The 19,766-nt window shown below is 32.9% G+C and overlaps 2 protein-coding genes across 2 annotated transcripts; one reads left to right on the top strand and one right to left on the bottom strand.

Moving 5' to 3' along the window:
• Positions 1–537: 537 nt before the first annotated feature.
• LOC110649954 (putative disease resistance protein RGA3) lies at positions 538–6,607 on the bottom strand. Its single transcript, XM_058143130.1, has 3 exons — positions 6,434–6,607; positions 2,357–3,447; positions 538–1,978 (listed from the first exon to the last, which is right to left on the bottom strand). The coding sequence occupies exons 1-3, from the start codon at positions 6,605–6,607 to the stop codon at positions 538–540; spliced, it is 2,706 nt and encodes a 901-aa protein (XP_057999113.1).
• Positions 6,608–8,438: 1,831 nt separating this feature from the next.
• LOC110633807 (mitogen-activated protein kinase homolog MMK1) lies at positions 8,439–18,775 on the top strand. The gene is made up of 6 exons (XM_058136398.1): positions 8,439–8,822; positions 8,926–9,055; positions 13,156–13,293; positions 14,809–15,141; positions 15,568–15,748; positions 18,379–18,775. The coding sequence occupies exons 1-6, from the start codon at positions 8,563–8,565 to the stop codon at positions 18,555–18,557; spliced, it is 1,221 nt and encodes a 406-aa protein (XP_057992381.1). The 5' UTR covers positions 8,439–8,562; the 3' UTR covers positions 18,558–18,775.
• Positions 18,776–19,766: the final 991 nt, after the last annotated feature.

The raw sequence follows: 19,766 nt of genomic DNA, 5'->3' as shown, positions 1-19,766 counted from the left end.
AAAACAAGGTAATTAAATACATATGTTAAAAAAAAAAAATCAGTTCGGGGGAAATGGGCAGAGGAAAGAAGAAGAGTTGGGATTGAAGAAATTTAAAACTACCTCTGATTGTACTGACAACTCACACAGATGCATGGACCATTCTGGGCCATCTTGTTTGTGACTTTCCTCAACAAGAACTTAGTTTTCAGTCAATATCAAGTAATTTGGGAGATGAGAAGTTGCCCAACCACTGTGGCAAAGCTTTTGCTCCACTGGAAATTAAATATCTACAATAAATTAAGGGCAATAGGGTTTTGAAGGTGATCAGGAATAGACTTGAACTTATCCTACCCATTAATGAGTGATGCATGGATAAGTTGGAGTGAATGAGGATCTGGGAAAGCCTCCAACTCCTTGGAGAAATCTTCAATTACTGCAATTGAGTGAATAAGCTTAAGAGATGTCATGTCTGCAATTGCTACAATTGAATGAGGCAGCACAAGATATGTATCTTGTCCTATGCAGAACAAGTCAATTTGGGACACCATTTTATTCCTAAATGAACAAGAGAGGGCAATTCTTGTAGACCATCAGGAACATAGGTTTGCAGCCAGTTATTGACAAATACTCCAGAGATGAGCAAGAATGTAGTCCAGTTGGAAGCAATTTTAATCTATCACAGCAATTAATACTTAATCTTCTAAGAGAGGCAAGGAACTGCACACTTGGAATGGCCACCAGATTTTTACAGCATTGTATTGTTAAATCTTCAAGAAGTGTAAAGCCAAGGAAGTCAGACAAATAATCCAATTCATCACAAAAACTGATTTTCAGTTTTACAAGTGACGAAAGACATCTTATTGGAATGCTTCTCAACTGGGGACAACCATAAATGATCAACACATTGAGGGAAGGAAATACGAATGTACTGCCTCCACCTACAGCTGGTGCCAGCCATTCAACTAGACTTTCCATAGAACATAGGTAGAATTCTTTTAATGATGGAAACAGTTGCATTGTTTCCCACCATCCACTGTTCTGGTATCCTCCCTCAATTCCGTAAAACTCATTGCCGATAAAACTTACATTACTCATTTCATCTATCTCCAGAATTTCAAGACAAGGAAGATGTCCAAGCCTCATGAGTTGCTCACACTTCCTGCAGCCTTCCAATTTCAGCTTCACCAAATTGTTGAGTATCAAGGAGTTACCATGGTCAGGAATATTCATCAACATCCATGATGGGAATTTTTCACCCACATAGTTCACAATCTTCAAGCTCTTTATGCTTTGGGGAGGGAGGAGGCCCTCCAGCACATCTTCATCATTTTTGCTGCTGTCTCTTTCTGAGCTCCATACAAATACCAATGCATATATTTTTGTTTTTGACTGCAATTTTGCTTTCACTGCCTTCTTTTTGTCTCTCACCTGCTCCAGATTGCTTATCAACAATTTCCGTCTTAGCTCATTCAAGCATTCCAATTCTTGAATTTTGTTGTGGCCTTCTGCCACCATGACAAACAGCGGCAGTGTCTTTAGACGGATTAAGCACCCTACTTGAGCTGGCATCTGGTATTTGTAAGTAAAATAAACATGCCGCAAACTGATCAAATTATTCATTTTTTTGGGAAGTTTTCGAAGCAATTTGCACTCAATGAGCCTTAATGTTTGGAGGTTGTACAATTTTGTGATGGATTCAGGTAATGATTCAATTGTGGTTCTTGAAACATCAAGATATCTCAAATGCTTGAACTTGCCGATTGAAGCTGGCAGCTTTTCAATAAATGCCTGGTGCAAGTCCAGAGCTCGCAAGCTTTTGAAGTTCCACAATTTCCAATTCGAAAGGACATCATCCATTGAGAATAAAGTACGCAATTTTCTAGCACCACCAGTTGGAAACAACATTTCAGGTTTCCAATTACATTGGACATTCAGACGACGAATATGAGATACATCATCAGAAAGAGTAGGAGCATTCAAAGTCAATGTCTCAGGTCTTGAAACAGTCAATGCAAGATCATGTACATCTTACAGCTTTTAATATTCTCAAACTCATCCCTTTTGGCATCTTGAAAGAAAGAAATGACAAACAAGTACTCAAAATACTCATATTCCCTATATCTTCCATCACTTCAGTACTTTCATTAGATGGCTGAAGAAACCCTTCAGCCATCCAAAGTTGAATTAATTTCTCTCTTTCAATTTCAAAATCTTTAGGAAAAATAGAACAATATGCAAAGCATGACTTCAAAGAGGGAGGCAAGTGATCAAAACTCAGTTTCAGTACAGGTAAAATTTCATCACTACTTCCCAATGCGTCCCAAACATTACTATTTTTAATTAACAGCCATTGTTCTTTTCCCTCTTAAAATACATTGTCCCACCCATAACTGTTGCTGCCAATGGCACACCTCCACACTTTTTTGCAATCTTCAGTCTTATTGGTTCCAAGTCCAAAGGTAGTGATGCACCATTTCCAAACACTCTGCCTTTAATAATGGACCAGCATTCATCACTTGACAATTGTTTCAATTCATGCCTACATAGTGGATAAGTCTCCATTACAGATGCTACTTGCCTGCTACGAGTTGTAACAAGAACTGCATTCCCATTGTTTCTGCTAATTTTTTCCAAACGACTTTTTAAACTATTAACCTTCATAGATTCTTCATTCCACACATCATCAAGCACAAGAAGAAATTTTTTCCCTTCCAACCTTTTCTCAAGATGCTGTAGAAGAGCAACAATGTGATATATCCCGCCCGTTTTTTCATCAAGAGTTTGCAACATTCCTCCTAAAATCCTCCGTTCATCAAAATTATCAGACACACAAACCCACATAATTACATTAAAAAATTTACTCTCTTTGACTACCTTAGAAACCAACTTCGCCAAAGTTGTTTTTCCAAGACCTGCCATACCCACTATGGGTACAAGAGAAAGAACTTGATTCTTGCTCGAGCTAATCAGCAAGCTCACAATTTTAGAGACCACATCTTCCCTCCCTACAACTTTGAAGTTGTCAAGGAAAGAATCTGTCTCTCGGTTAAGGCTAAGCTGAGAATTTCTATCTAATGATGCAACTCTAGTAAGTCCAAAGACTGCTGCATCATTCTTAATCTCATCGAGCAATTGATTGATCTTCTCAACTTTTTGAGCCATATTGAGATGGAACGCAAAAGGGTTTGACAGCGAAAAGAAGTTACATACCTTACCCTTCATCTGGTTTTGAATCTCTACCCTTCGCCGGAGAAGCTCATAACCAAACTCATCCACCACGTCTTCAGCATCATAAACCACATCTTTAAGCTTCTCCAGCCAAAGCCTAATGGACCTCTCTGTCTCTCGTCTTTCCTCTGCGTCCTGCAACACAGCTCGAATCACAGTCAATGACTCTCTTAGCCTTTTCAGCTCTCTGTCGCAACCCCATGCACGAGTGATCCTTGTACGGCAAGTGAACACCCCCTAGTCAGCACCTCCTCCACAGCAAATACAAGGAGAAAATCCGCCATAATTTAATTTATCTCCTTTTGGGATGTATGAAAAATTTATTGTGAAACACTGAAACTGAAACAGAAACAAATAACAAAATAAAAAACGATTCTTCAGAGTTCGATTGTTTCGACTTATCAGTGCACCAGGGAATTGTCCGTGCAACAGACGTTAGCTATGGATAAATTTAATATTTAAATAATTTTAATTTATATGTTTATTTTTTAATTTTAATTTTTGAAAATAAAATAATATTTTTAATTTATTGTTAATTATTTATATTTTATTTTTATTATTTTAATATGTACTAAACTTTTTATCTCAGAGTTATACTAATAAAGAGTTCATTATTATATTATAAAAATAATATAAAATTATTAAAAAAATAAATAATTTAAAGTTAATTAAGTCATGATTTTATCATCAGAGCATATTGAAGTTATCGTCAGCAGGTTTATAATCTCTCTATCTCTCTCTTCTTTTCACTCTTCTCATTTTTGTCTTTTTTTTTTTATGTTTACTTAATTGTCTCTTAGTTTATATCTCTTTTTATTTCTTAAAAGAATTTCTAAAATCCAAAACAAGTTGTAAAATTCACATATTCATAAAAAAGAGAGACAAAAATAAAGAGAGAGAGATTGAGTGATAGAGAGAGGGAGAGAGGGAGAAGGATGATGGAGAGGATAAAATAGCAAAGGCGAGAGGGCGAGAGATATGAAGAGGGAGTAGAGTGAGAGGCAGAGAGAGACATAGTGAGAAGGAGACAAAAAGGGAGAAACAGGGGCAAATGAAATTCTTTCTCTCTCTATTTATTAATTATTTCTCTCTCCATTTGCCTCTCCCTCTTTTCATCTCTCCTTGTATATTATAATTAAATTATTAAATAATTATAACATGCAAGGATATATTTATCAAAATATAAGGACTTATAAGAAAAGGGGGAGAGGGAAAGAGATGGGACACAAGTGGGAGGGGTCCTTCTTCCCTATTCTGCGTTTTTCAAATTTTTTTTTAAAAATTATTAAATTAATAAAATAATTATTATTTTAAAATAGTATCTAAAATACTGATAATATAATATTATAATAAAATAAGATTTTAAATAAATATTTTAAAACACTAAAAATAATTAAAATAATATTTATTATATTTTTTTATTAAAATTTAGGGTGTTACATTTACATTCTTTTCCCTAACAAAATTCCTCCCTAAATTTTAAAACAGAGAGAGAGAGAATACGCAAGTGGAACAAGTGTGGGTGTTCTACGATAACCTTTAAAAGCACTCCTTGACAGATTGTCCTTGTCAAAGTAGGTCATTTGTCAATATCTTTCTAGTGTGAAGAAGTTATCTATGGCTGTCAACTAGCCCTTAATCAGTCCTCGTGAGTTAATATTATGGCAATCGTCTTACCATTCGTCCACAGCACATGCAAAGACAAATGTACTTTCTTAGCATTGGGGTGTGAAATACAATGAACTCCTAACTTGGTGTTTGTTCCTACTGAATTAGTGATTCCACTATCTGACTATCTCAAGTGCCAAGTTGTGCAAACCTCCACTAGGTGCCAAGTGCCTCTTATAACCTCCTATAATTAAGCCCTTTATAACCTGGCTACTTGTAATTTCTTTTGCTGGACATACCTATGAACCTTTAACAACTCTACCCCCATACTACACTCAGAAATTTTTGGGACTTGCATGCTTTCCTTTTCCTCTCTGAAGTGGTCTTGATAATCAAGCCCTAACTTTAACCTTGTTGTCTCTCAAAGTGGCTATGAGTGCATCGAAAACTTAACAAGGCTTAGCAAAATGTTGAAAGCAGGTTTTACATGCTAATGAACTTGATAAAATTGTGATAGTTAAGACATCTATTATTAGTCGGTGTAGCCAACACAAATGCTAACGTCACATCATCTTGAGCTTTTGAAAACTTTCCCACAAGTGTCTGCCCAACAAACTTAACGCCCTTCCTAACCATTCCTTCATCCTTCGTGTTAGATGCTCGTTTAAAGTAAAAGTATCATTTCAACCTTAGGAGATTGTATAGGCAATGATGTTGACAAAACCTCCTAATCACTTGGGCAGAATCAACACATTCCTACTTAATGATAGAGCCCTCTAGAGCCAACTCCTAACATTTCTAACGCCATTTTTTTGGGCTTATGCACCCAAATGTGTCAAGGTCAATACTCATATATGTTCTTGCCTATTATGTCCCCTATTGATGTTCTGCCTAGGATGACAATCGGACAAATTTTTGTAGATACCTTATTCGACTGAACCTTAATAGTACGAATTTGAATAGTATACAATTTGGTTTGGGGCAGATTCGGATTTGAGTTTGAAATTTAATACTTGTTACAGGTTCAGGTTGAATTCGGATTTTACATGTTAGGTATTCGTTATCCAAACACATGTATATAAATATTTAATTAACTATAGAATATAAGTTTTTTATAATAATATTGGTAAATTTTTATATATTTAATTTTATATAAAATAAAATTAAAATATTTTATGAAATTATTAAATTTTTAAAATATAAATTATTAATAAAAATAATTTTTATATAGATTTTTAATTAAAATATATAAAATTAAACGAGTTCGGGTATTTTCTGAATAATAATAATCGAGTTTGGAGCGATTTTGAGTGAGAATAAATTTTAATCAGATTTAGGACCAGTTTGAATTTTGAGAATATTAATCGGGTTCAAGTACGGTGATAAATATTAATCGAATTTAGATACAGTAATTTTCGTTATATCATGCCTGTTGCTATCTCTACTTTTGTTACCTATACTATAACTTCTAAACCCTAGATCTTAATGACCACTATACTGATTGCTTGATGTACTAGAGGTATCAAGATACATCTTTTGGGCACACTAGCTGTAGAACCTGTGATTCCAACTACTATCTTCTGAATCCCTAGTAAGGTGACCTTGCTAACCATACTTGAAGCATCTGCCTAAGTTCATATAACAAGCACCCTAATGAAACACAATTGTGTTGAAGGCATGCCTCGAGAGAACCAAAAGCTAATCCAGAACTATCACCGTTGTAGTTTGATTTGAAGCCTGATTCACTTTTTCCCCAACTACGTCTGCCTAAACCACTAGATCCATACATTTTCTACTTTTAATAATTTTTTGGGTCTTGATGTGGTGATTGCCAACAGTATGATGTTACTCTATGGTTTTGGTATTGCTCTAGATTGCATTTTCTAAATATTATTATAGAGTCAGATCTCAATACCTTAATTATTATTTTTTTTTCCTAATCAAAATCCCAATACCGTAATTGAGACACTAAGAGAATGTTTGATTCACCTGTTGGATGTGACTGATAGATAATACATACCCAAATAAATGAATTAAGATATTTGATAACCTTCAAAAAAATAGAATTAATGAGTAACTGACATAAGTTGTAATTTATGACAGGTCTATTTTTAGAGCTATTTCTTATAAGTTGATAGCTGATTTTTTTTTTATTTATTTAGACCATATTATCTTTTTCTCATATAACTCAAAAATCAATATTATTAACATTATTTACTTCTATCTTTTTCATTTATAATTTTAACACCTTAATTAGCGTATTGTAATTTTGTTACAATATTTTTTTAGTAATAACATAAAATATAAAATATTTATTTATTATGAAAAATGCATTTTTTTTTTGTTGAAAACTTAAAATTATGAGATTCTTTTATCAACAATAATAATTATTTTGTTATTTTTAACTATATTTTTAAAATTATTTAATTATTTTTTTAAGAAATTTAATTATTTTTTTTATTTCAATAAAATAAATAATATAATATAATAAATCAATAATTATATTTTTATTTTAATAATATAATAAATGATATAATATATTAAATTAATGATTATATATTTATTTTAATAATAAAATAAATAATAAATTTATAATTTTATATATATTTCAATTATAAAATAAATTATCTGATATATACCCTTATTAGTAATTTTATATATATTAACAATAATAATTAAATATAATTTTATCAAACACTTAATATAAATTAATTATTATCAATTATTAACTATGATTAACAGTAACAACTATATAATCACCGAATAAACCAAACAGCCCTAAGCCCTTTGCCATTTAGGGTGGATGACATCACCGATTGGAGATTTTATTTCATCCAATTTACTTTAAGTTTGTAAATAAAAAATGTAATGTTGTTTGCCATGGTAACCAAACAACGACTCAATGTTGCCTTTGAGTCTATTTTCTCTTTGTATGTAGCCCATTTTTTGCAGTGATGTTTTATCACTAGTTTCTTAATGCAACCTCTATTTTTCTATGAAAAAAAAAATAATAATACTAAAACAGTTATCTATGGATTGAAAATTTAGCTCAAATCGAATCGAATTAAGTTAAATTATCAAAGTTCAATTAATCGAATTATCATATTTTAGAAATTAAATCGAATCAAAATGAATAAAAAATCAAATCGAATCGTATTTTGATTTGGTTCTATTCGAATCGATCGATTTCTAAATTTTGATTAATTTTTTAATTTTAGCTTAATTTTTAAGTTATTTAATTTAATTTTAAATTTGATTTGAATTTAATAATTAATTAATAAAATTAAATAATTAATATATATATATAATTATATATAATTTATAAATTTTTTATAAAATTAAATTAATTTAAAAATTAATAAAATAAATTTATTCGAATCAGTTCGACTAATTTTTTTTTAAGTCAAATTAAATTAAAATGATTAAAATTTTTAAAATATAAAATAAAATTAAATTACTTAAAAATAAAATTAAATTATTAAATTAAAATAATTTTATTTTATTTATTTAATTCAAATGAAACAGTATCCACCCTGTAATTTTTTTTTATCGTTAGTTCATTTTAATTAAAATTTATCAATCTATTTAATAATAATTATCAACAAAATAAATTTTATTGCGCACAGCACACTTCGAGGAAGCACAACAAAAACGAGCACTTCACGCTTACGCCTTCAGATCTGTTGACCCCAAAACCAAGCTCAACTTCCACTCTCTCACGCACGCTTCCAACAAATTTCAGAAATGGACGGGGGCGGACCGGCCCACCCGGCGGACACTGAGATGGAGGATGCGGCTGCCGCTGCCGCTCCACCACCGCCGTCTGACCCCCAACAACAGCAGCAGCCTGTCGCCCCTACCGGAGGCCTCGATAATATTCCGGCCACTCTCAGCCATGGTGGGAGATTCATACAGTATAATATATTCGGTAACATATTTGAGGTCACTTCTAAGTATAAGCCTCCTATCATGCCTATCGGCAAAGGAGCATACGGCATCGTTTGGTACTCTCTTTCTCTCTTGTGGTTATGCTTTTCTTAAAGTAACTTTTGGATTCTTTGTGATTAGATGGTGATATTGATTTTGTTTTCGTTTTCTTGTCTTTAGCTCGGCACTGAATTCGGAGACCGGCGAACATGTGGCGATAAAGAAGATAGGAAATGCTTTTGATAATAGAATCGACGCCAAGAGGACTCTCCGTGAGATCAAGTTGCTTCGTCATATGGATCATGAAAACGTCAGTGAGTGATTAGTTACTGATTGTACATTGATTTGTTGGTTTTTATTGAAGTGCCTTTTTTTTTCCTTTTTTTTTTTTGTTTTGATAACCAATTTAGTAAAGTTTCCAAATGCAAATAATTGGATTGCTAAAGTGTCTAATTTTCCACTTTTAGATAACAACAATAATAAATGGTATGGTTAATTCGGCTGGCATTTAAAAGCAAACGAGCAGTTTTTCCAAATTGGAAAATTATATCCTCTAATGATTGTTAGAATGTAAAAACTCGTAGTTTGGACCATCTGCATGTGCAGTTAAGTACTTATTATATTAGTTTTGTAAAATATATTGGAGATTGATCTTGATCATATTGAGTTTTCTTTACATAAAGTAGATATAGCCAAGGGGGAAAAATCTTTCTAATTTCATATTTATAGACATTGAATCGCCTAGGAGTAATGCATATTCACTACTAAACACTTGCGCCGTTCCCTTCTTGCTCTTTTTTATTTTTATTGGATTTTACTTAGAGAATATGCAAATAAAGTTGCTATCATATTGATTATTAGAAAAAAAAGTAGGCAATAATAACAACAAACTAAGCCTTAAATCTCAAACTAGTTGGGTGAGCCATATAGATTCTTTTGCATCAACTCTGTTTGAAACCAACTCTACGTCAACTCAACTAAGCTTTTATCTCAACAATTTGAGATCGGCTATATAGTTTCTCTTTCTACACTCTAAACGATTTTAGGTTAAATCATCGGAAATGTGTAATACTTTTAGGTCATATTATACTACTCTTCTCCAAGTCAGTTTAGGTCTACCCCTTCTTTTCTTTCTATCCTCTAACCTAATGTGCTCTACTTGTTTAATTGGAGCCTCCGTATGTCTACGCTTCACATGATCAAACCACCTCAATTTCCATTCTCTCAATTTATCTTCAATTGGTACCACTACTACCTTTTCTCTAATATTCTCATTACGGACTTTATCTAGTCTAGCATGGCCACTTATCCACCTTAACATTCTCATCTCCGCAACTCTTATCTTACACACATACAACTCCTTCAGTGTCCAACACTCACTACCATATAACATGGCCGGTCGTATGGCTGTACAGTAAAATTTTCCTTTCAACTTATTGGGAATCTTGCGATCATATAAAACTCTCGTGGCACGTCTCCACTTCAACCATCCGGTTTTAATCCTATGACTAACATCCTCCTCACATCCTCCATCTACTTGAAGGACTGAGTCGAGATATTTAAAGTGATTACTTTGGGACAGTATCACTCCATCCAAACTAACTCCTTCCCTATCACCAGTTTGTTCTTTATTGAACTTGCAGTGCATGTATTCTGTCTTTATTCTACTTAACTTAAAGTCCTTTGATTCTAAAGTACTTCTCTAAAGTTCTAGCTTTCTATTAATTTCTTCTTGCATTTCATCTATCAGAATTATATCATCCGCAAACATCATGTACCAAGGGATACTTTCTTGTATGTGTTTTGTTAATTCATCTAAAACTAATGTAAAAAGTTAAGGGTTTACAGCTAAACCTTGGTGTAATCCAACTGAGATAGGAAAAACTCTTGTGCCCTCTTCCACTGTGCGTACAATACTAGTTGCTCCTTCATACATGTTTTTCAACACTTGTATGTACCTAATAGATACCCCTTTTTGTTCTAACACTCTCCATAAGACATCTCTTGGAACACTATCATAAACCTTCTCTAAATCGATAAAAACCATGTGTAAATTTTTTCTCGTATCTCTATATTTATCCATCAAGCTTCTAATGAGAAAGATCGGTTCCATAGTTGAACGACCAGACATGAAGCCAAATTGATTGGGAGAGATAGAAGTATTATGACGTAGTCGATGTTCCACAACTCTCTTCCACAACTTCATAGTATTGTTCATGAGTTTAATTCCCCTATAGTTTGAGCAACTCTGTATATCTCCCTTATTTTTTAAAATAGGTATTAAATACTCTTTCTCCATTCATCAAGCATTTTCTTTGAATTTAAAATCTTATTAAATAATTTAGTTAACTATGCCACTCCCATATTTCCCAAACACTTCCGCATTTCAATTAGTATTCCGTTGAGTCCACAGGCTTTACCCACTTTCATTCTCTTAAGTGCTTTATTTATTTCTAAAGATCTAATCTTTCTAGTATAATTAACATTCTTTTCTATTACTTTGTAGTCTATATTCACGCTATTACCATCAATATCTAGAAATTGTAAATCTTTTAATATCCACAACATTTTGACTCTTTGCCTTTCACTTCTCACTTCTTCGGCCACCAACTTATCACATTTCCATATTGAGCACCAATTTTGCATCAATATCCAAAAATTATAAATCTTTTGATACTACTTCTCTCAATGTCATTTTAGGTCTCCCATTTCCTTTCTCATCTCTTCTATCACTAATTTATCACACTTTTGTATCGGAGCATTTGATGCTTTACATTGGAAAGAAAAGAGGCAAAGCACCTAAATTAATTTGGACTTCATATGGGTTCTATTTATATGTCAGATTAGGGTTTTGCTTTCACAAGGCATTCCGTATATTTTATTGGGTTACAGCCAGAAAAGCAAGAAATGGACATTTTTTTCTTAGATCGTCTAGCATTGGAATATTGCTTTTTTTTTAATTATTTTATTTATTTTTTCATTTTTAATTTTTTTTTTTCTTTTGACTTGAAAACCTGTATCTGAGAAAAGTAGATCTTGCCATCAATTGAGAAATAGCTTGCAGGCCTATGTGGGACAATCTTAGTTGCATTAACCTGTGAAATACTTTGTTACACTTGTAGGCCTTCTGGTCTTTTGAGCAGTCATTTTTTCATGCTTATTAGTGTCTTTTTTTTTCTTTTTTTTTTTTTTTTTACTATTTAATGGAAGTTCCCACCTATCAGTTTAAGATGATTTCATGCAGTTTGATATGTGTATATATATATATATATATATATATATATATATACACATATATATATATATATTTCTTCCTGGGATAAGAAATGGGATAAGTTGATTTATTGCCATAACTTGCATTTAAGAAATTGAAGCCAATTTAGGAGCATTGATTAATTTTCGTGGCATCTTTCTTGTTTGATACTTTCACAACTTTTTGTAGCACATTTCAGCAGAGCCTGTTGTGATGACATGGAAAAATAAAAGCATTAACTGATTTTGTCATCTCCTATTCTTTAGAATAACCTGCATTCTGTAATATGGCTTTAAATTTTATGTTGCTGATCCATAAAGTCTTAGTTTTACAACAGTAGTTGTTTATTGCCACAAGCAATTGTCATTGAACTTTATGATTCTTGTTTCACGGAATTCCCACGTCACCACTCCTATTTTATTTCTTGAGTTATCTTCTTTCCTTCACTATTGGCAAATTAAAATAAAATCACTCACATTGATAAAATTCAAGGAATACTTCTAAAACATTTTTAAGGACCTGTAATTCCAAAATAAAATATAATTCTCTAATTCCTTCTTCTTTCTTGTAGCTCTTGAGTCTTGAATTCACTACACCCTGATGTTGGTCCTAATTTGCCCACTTTACCAGAGTTGGATCTTTTCTTCTTTGAGCAACTAGAGTTGCTGGCATACGCTCACGCCACATGTGTGAGAGAAGATGCCCCTCATATGTTAATGCTGTTAGGTAGAGGTGTTGTGGAAATTTGTCTATCTCGTCTGGAATTCATTATGTGATGGAAATATAAAAATGCATTATGTTAACAATGTTGCCAAAAAATGAAGTTAAAGCTGGGATTCTGATCAAAGTTGATCATTCCTTTGATCAATGCGCATAGATGTGAAGGAAAATAATGTGACGTAATAGCAGTGACTTCTTATCATGTAAACCAGGGATTATATATATATATATATATATATATATATATATATTTATTTATTTATTTTTAAACCCTTAGTTCGCGATCTTTATCGCTTGTCCTTTGAGTATGAGCTTCATCTTTACCTTCACCCTGACACATCCATCTCTATTCAAGGAAATTTCTTGGGAGAAACAAGACAATGTTATGTCTTTATTGGAGTTTGTTTTCATTGACACGACTGGCATTTTTCATGCAGGTTGTGGCAATCAGGGATATAATCCCCCCACCCCAAAGGGGATCATTTAATGATGTTTACATCGCTTATGAGCTAATGGACACTGATCTGCATCAGATAATTCGTTCCAATCAAGCTCTATCAGAGGAGCATTGTCAGGTTGGTATTTTTAATTTGTGATTTAGAGTATAACTTTCATATTACTAGTTATATTTTATCAAGTATCATAGGCTTTGGCTGCTGAAAAAGATAAGATCCAACTTTTCAATATTGAATAAGCAACCATTAAAAAGAAGGAAAATCCCAAGTGTAAGGAGTAATGATGGGAAAGCAAAGCAAACTCCAGTTATTTGGAATTTTCTCTATCCCTGGTCTTAATATGGCTCTCTCTAGTACTGTGCTTATAGATCATTTGGAAATGTTACATCTTTTTTGGTTTGCCTTGCGTTACCATTCATGTTCCATGGTATTTTTTTTTTCTTTTAAGCTGCATCACTCACTCTTTTCTTATGTATTCCAATAACTATTTTTATAGCGTTAATTTCCATTATTCTAAAATGTATGTGCATGATTAATTGATCTGATCTGAGAGATGACCAGAGTTTTGAAAGGTCTAACAGCTTTAAATATGCCTTGAGTTTCAGTAACAATAGAGAAGTATCTGCAATCTATTCAGTAGGAATCTCAAAGGACTAAGATAGATACTAGGTATTATGTTAATTGAGAATTCTTTTCCTGAAACTAGCTCAAACTCTCTGAGGTTGCCTATTGTTTTACCAAATGTATAAATATATATGTATAAGTAAGTATATAATTGTTTAGATGTGGATGAAGAAACTAAGTATAGGAAGAGATGAGTCAGAGACACCTGAATTACAGTGCACGGCTCTTAAGAGGTAAATCTTTAACTATACTTGTTTAGAATCTTTTATTGGAGACTCAGGAATGCATTACCTTAAGGTGTGAAGTAAGAGATCATCAAGTGAGCCCCAGGTAGTCCCAATTTTAGGCTCTAATCAAATACATCTTGCGTCATTGTTATTCCGCGTTTAAACCCTGATTTATCTTCTCTCAATAATAAAGCTTTCTTTTGCAAGCAAACATGAATCTAAATAAAATAACATTTTTTGTCCACCTACAGTGAAAGTAGAGTAGTCTAAAATCTGTATATCAATGCCTATATCAGTTTTGCTTTGGTTATTGGCCGTAATTTCGATCAGGCTGGGGTGTGAGAGCTGCTTGTAAGTAATATTATATCATAGAGCAAAAATTTGGTGATTGTCTGATCACTTTTCTGTTTGGATCCTTTTCCTTTGTTTAAAAATATTTAGTACCTAAATACCAAATAATGATATCTATTGCTAAGCAATCTAACTTTATCATTCTTCACAGTCAAGACCTTTTAAGTGTTAGGGCTTCTGGAGTTGGCATGGATACCAATACCTTATAATTATCCAAGCATTCCAGTTCTGAGAATCAGACTGGTTTGCATTTTTCTTGCTGGATGAGTTTGTCAGTCAACATGATTTTGGCAAGTCTAATGCTAACAAATTGTGCTTCATTGTTCGGTATAATTTCTATGGGTCTGTTTAGCACTTGTTAGTGTTGTTCATCCTTTATTTTAGTGTATATAAAAATTTCAGAGATAAGCTAATTCTTCAATGCCATGTACAGTATTTCCTGTATCAAATTCTCCGAGGATTGAAATATATACATTCTGCAAATGTTCTGCACAGAGATTTAAAACCAAGCAATCTCCTTTTGAATGCAAATTGTGACTTGAAGATATGTGATTTTGGTCTGGCTCGTGTTACTTCAGAAACTGATTTCATGACAGAATATGTTGTTACAAGATGGTACCGTGCACCGGAACTATTGTTGAACTCTTCAGATTACACTGCAGCTATAGATGTATGGTCAGTGGGTTGTATTTTCATGGAGTTGATGGATCGGAAGCCCCTATTTCCTGGTAGAGATCATGTGCATCAGCTTCGTTTGCTTTTGGAGGTAATTGAATTTTGTATCTATGGTTTGTTATTGGTTTGAAAATGTTTAGGATCATGGTGCAATTTTAGTTGATAATTCTTAGACTGATGCTTTCTCTTGAATAGAAGGGGGCATTTTTTTTTTTTTTCAGTGTGAAAAAGGTTTTATAGTGCAAGTGATTAGTGTTGTTATTGTGACTGAAAAGCATGTGATTATTTTTGGCTTTCTTGAATGGGATATCTTCATGAAACCATTATTTTCTTTAGTTCTCAAGTAGCATTATCTTGTTGTAGAACTTTGTCAAATGTGTGTGATGATGGATTAGTATTGCATGTCAACTGGAATATGAATGTGAAATTTATTGTATCCCCATCTTATGTCATACAAACAGGTTTTGCAATTTGAAGATGTATTTGTGTATATGATCAATCATTTTAAACCTTGCAGCTAATTGGCACTCCATCAGAGGTTGAGTTGGGGTTTTTGAATGAAAATGCAAAGAGATATATTCGGCAACTGCCTCCTTATCATCGTCAATCTTTCACTGAGAAGTTTCCAAATGTCCACCCATCAGCTATTGATCTTGTTGAAAAGATGTTAACATTTGATCCCAGACAGAGGATTACAGGTGATTCTGTACCCTAATGTTCTATTCTTGGCAACATAAGCGGAGTTACTTTTGCTGCATTATTCTTTTACTCTTTTGGTTTGGCATAAGTTTTCTACATCACCTTGAAATGAGGTCATTTGGTGCTTCCATCGTGATTATATGTTGATAGTTTGATTTTCCATATGTATTCATGCCTCCATGCATACTTAGGAGACTAAATACCTGATGTAGGAAAAATTTTAGACCAATTCTAATGCATAACAAAGATAGGAAAGAAAGAGCACTTGAAGGCTCCTTTGCTTATATTAAATCTCTGATACTCAGACTCTTCAATTTACCCTGCCATACCCATGTTGACACGAAACGACACAGGATATGTGTCCGACACATATTCATCATGTTGGACACTCAGAGAGAAGAGAATGGCTAAGCAGGCCTGGATGAAATAGGCTAAAGAAGAAGAAGAAGAAGAAGAAGTGTGTGACCCATCGCGGAAAAATGAAGAAGAAGAAGAAGATCTGACTGGCTTACTGCTCTGCTTCCCAATTGATGCAGCTATTTTATTTTTTATTTTTCTTCTTCTTCCTCCTTCCTGCTATTCTCTTTCCCCACCCAACTGGGTTTTCTTTTCTTTAATATACTTTCTTTACTTGAATTCATGCCCTCATGCTGTCCTTTCTTCTGTTGCCCACATGCTGCCTGTTTTATTTTGTTGTCAAAAATAGTAATTTTGTGCTAATCCTTTTGCATGCATCCTCTTTTTTTTTTTTTAATTTTAAAAATTAAACATAAACTATTATTATTTTACCTAATTAAGACTTTTAAGGATTTTAAATTATTATTTTTAACAAAAAATTTTTATTGCTGCCATTGAATTAGTACCAATTAAAATTGCAGAATATTCAATGTTGCCAATTATAATTTGAAAAATTTATAATAAAACAAATTAACATGAAACAAGTATGTGATTTATCTACTTAAACTACTTTGTCACAATAGTTATTAATATATAATTTATATTTATATTTTATTTATATAATATATCCGAGCACCTGTGTCTAAATTTGGATTCATATCCTCATATTTTCTATTTAGGAAATTTACGAGTCTGGGTGTTGGAAATGAATACGTATCCATATGTATCTAAATTTAGATATTGGTGCCCAGATATGTTATATAAATAAAATAAAATAAAATAAAATAGTTGCATCAATTGGGAAGCAGAGCAGCAAGCCAGATCAAATCTTCTTCTGTTTTTGGTCCTTGCTCATCTGGGTCCGCGATGGGTTCACGCACTTATTCTTCTTCAGCCCGTTTCATCTGGGTCTACTTTGTAGCCACTCTCTTCATCTTCTCTCTCCGTGTCCAACGTGATGAATGTCAGATCGGACACATATCCCATGTCGTGTTGTGTTGACAAAGGTATGGCAGAATAAATTGAAGAGTCCGAGTATCAGAGTTCAGCAGATAAATCACCACCAGGGATCTTTTGGCTACCACCACCACTGGTGCTGGCAGAAGGATTACTTCTAGTTTTTTTAAGGGTTCTTTAGCCTTTCAAAACTGGACCTGGAGCCTGGTGTAAGGAAATGATTTGGGAAAATTCAGTTAAATTTCCACATCTTTTAGTTGGAGTGGAGATTCCCCCTCACCCTGTTTCTTTGACTTGTGTTAATATTTAAGATTTTGATTTTCTGATGGTGGTGGCTAGTGTTAGGGTTGGTGAAAGATTTTCTTTTTTTTTAATTTTTATAAATTAGTTAAAATTTAAAGGATTTATTCAAATAAGATTATTCTGAAAAGAATAAATAATATTAATTTTTACCTTATCAACATTTTAAAGATTTTTTTTTTATTCTCAAGAAGGCGTAAAAGAGAGAGAGATAGAGAGAGAGAGAGAGAGAGAGTTCTGCACTCAATTGAACAAAATAAATCACCAAGGCGGGGCCTCTAGATACATTTGGCTAAAAGTCTATTGTAAGTCCATTTGATCTCCATCATATGATCGAGAGTATGGGAAACACAGCCAGCCCTGCATTCATTATAATCTTGGGTAATTTGAGTTTTATTTTTTACAACTATTAATCTCACAGACACCATATGTAATGAGTGGTGAAAGACAATGCATGCAACTCATACAGGCAGAATAGAATAAAAATATGGAAGAGAACAAGAGAAGAATTTTACTTGGTTTGGCAGTTTGCCTACATCCACAGAGAACCACATGCAATTTTTCACTATGAAGGATGAAGTTATAAGTGCCTATTTATAGAAATACAACGGTCTCCTTTTACAAGTAGGAATAGAAGAAACTCATAATCCAATGATAAAAACTAAATTTTTTCCTCAGTATACATATACAAGAAAATTTTAGAAAGGTTGGGGAGGCTATGGCTCCCACTTGGCTCCCCCTCCCATGAAAGAAGCCTTGTCAAATCAGAATATATGCCAAGTTGAGCTTCGGTAGTTTAGAGTAATGTGACTTATTTACACCCCTAATTATGATGATACAACTCATACTCTCTCGCTCTTTATTTGTACTGCATAATGATTTCTTCTTCATTGTATGAAATTATGAATTTGTCAACTTCAGATTCTTACTTGATCTAGTTCCTAACTTGATATTCCTTGATTTTACGTTGTTATAGTTGAAGATGCACTCGCTCATCCCTACCTAACATCACTTCATGACATCAGCGATGAGCCAGTCTGCTTGACCCCCTTCAGCTTTGATTTTGAGCAGAATGCATTGACCGAAGAGCAGATGAAGGAGCTGATTTATAGGGAGGGTCTTGCATTTAACCCTGAGTATCAGCACCAATATTAATGAGTACTAATGATATCTATTCAATGTGGATTCAAATCAGTGTGGTTTTTGTTAATTGCATGTTTTTCAGTGATCTATTTCTTCATGTATATATCTTCCACCAAAACTGGGTGGTTCTTGAATTGACATATATTTGATTATGGGCACAATTGAAATGGTGTTTGAATCAGGCAGTCTTTGCTTATTGTAGTTCTTTTAATACGATAGTAGATTTTTTATATAGTTTATTTAAAATATTTTATAATTAATCTATAATACTAGTTAATATAATTTGATTTAATTTCATCCATTATTCTTTAATTTTGAGGGTTATTCGTTATTGTATTTTAATTTTAATTTGTATTATTAACATATTTAAATTTCAATTCAATATCACTTGAAATTTCTTTAACCAAATTCCATCGAATACTTTAGCCAAAGTTAATATGGACTTGCCTAAGTAGATTAGACACCACCAAAAAAACTCTCTACCAGTTGGAGAGAATAATCTCTCTTATCTCTACCAAATCACTTATTTCTCAATTTTTTTTCTCTCGTCACATGCATTTCCCAGATGGCAAAGAGATTCTCAAATAGCTTGTGGGCAGAACCATTCAACATGATTTGGTCAAATTAATGATTCAGTCACATAGTTCAACCATATTGATGATTTGGTCACCATAAGACTCACCCAACAAAATAGAAGAATTTCAATCAAAAATAACAATCCCTATCACTGCGAGATTTCAATCTTAACTTTAATAGGATTTCTCCTAAATAAAAATTAACCACCATGTGAGGCCTATATAAGAAAATTACATCATCTATAATTACTACACCATTCTTTTAAATTAATTCCATACATTACTTTATTATGTCAATCCACCCAAGCTCTTTCTCTTATTTTAGAGGTTCATATCCACGGAAAAAAAAAAATCACTCTTCTTGACCCCTAAACATGCAATGGATGGTAAAATGCCAAGAATCATCATATCCTGCTGGATGCAAATACATTCAAAGTCAACAAACTCAATTTAAAGCATATCTTAGTACAACTCCATTAATGCTATCATAATATTACGTAACAGTAAATTTAACAAACTCTTTTAACATTATGCATATAAACACTGTTCTATATTAAAATTTCATCAATATAATTTCAATTTTAGATTTTAAAAAGTACACTATAAACGCAACACAATTAAAAAACACAGTATATCCCATGTTTCA

This window comes from Hevea brasiliensis, chromosome 2, assembly GCF_030052815.1.
Source record: "Hevea brasiliensis isolate MT/VB/25A 57/8 chromosome 2, ASM3005281v1, whole genome shotgun sequence".
NCBI lineage: Eukaryota > Viridiplantae > Streptophyta > Magnoliopsida > Malpighiales > Euphorbiaceae > Hevea > Hevea brasiliensis.
Note: the sequence above shows the minus strand (reverse complement) of the source record. Positions and strands in the feature narration are given on the sequence as shown.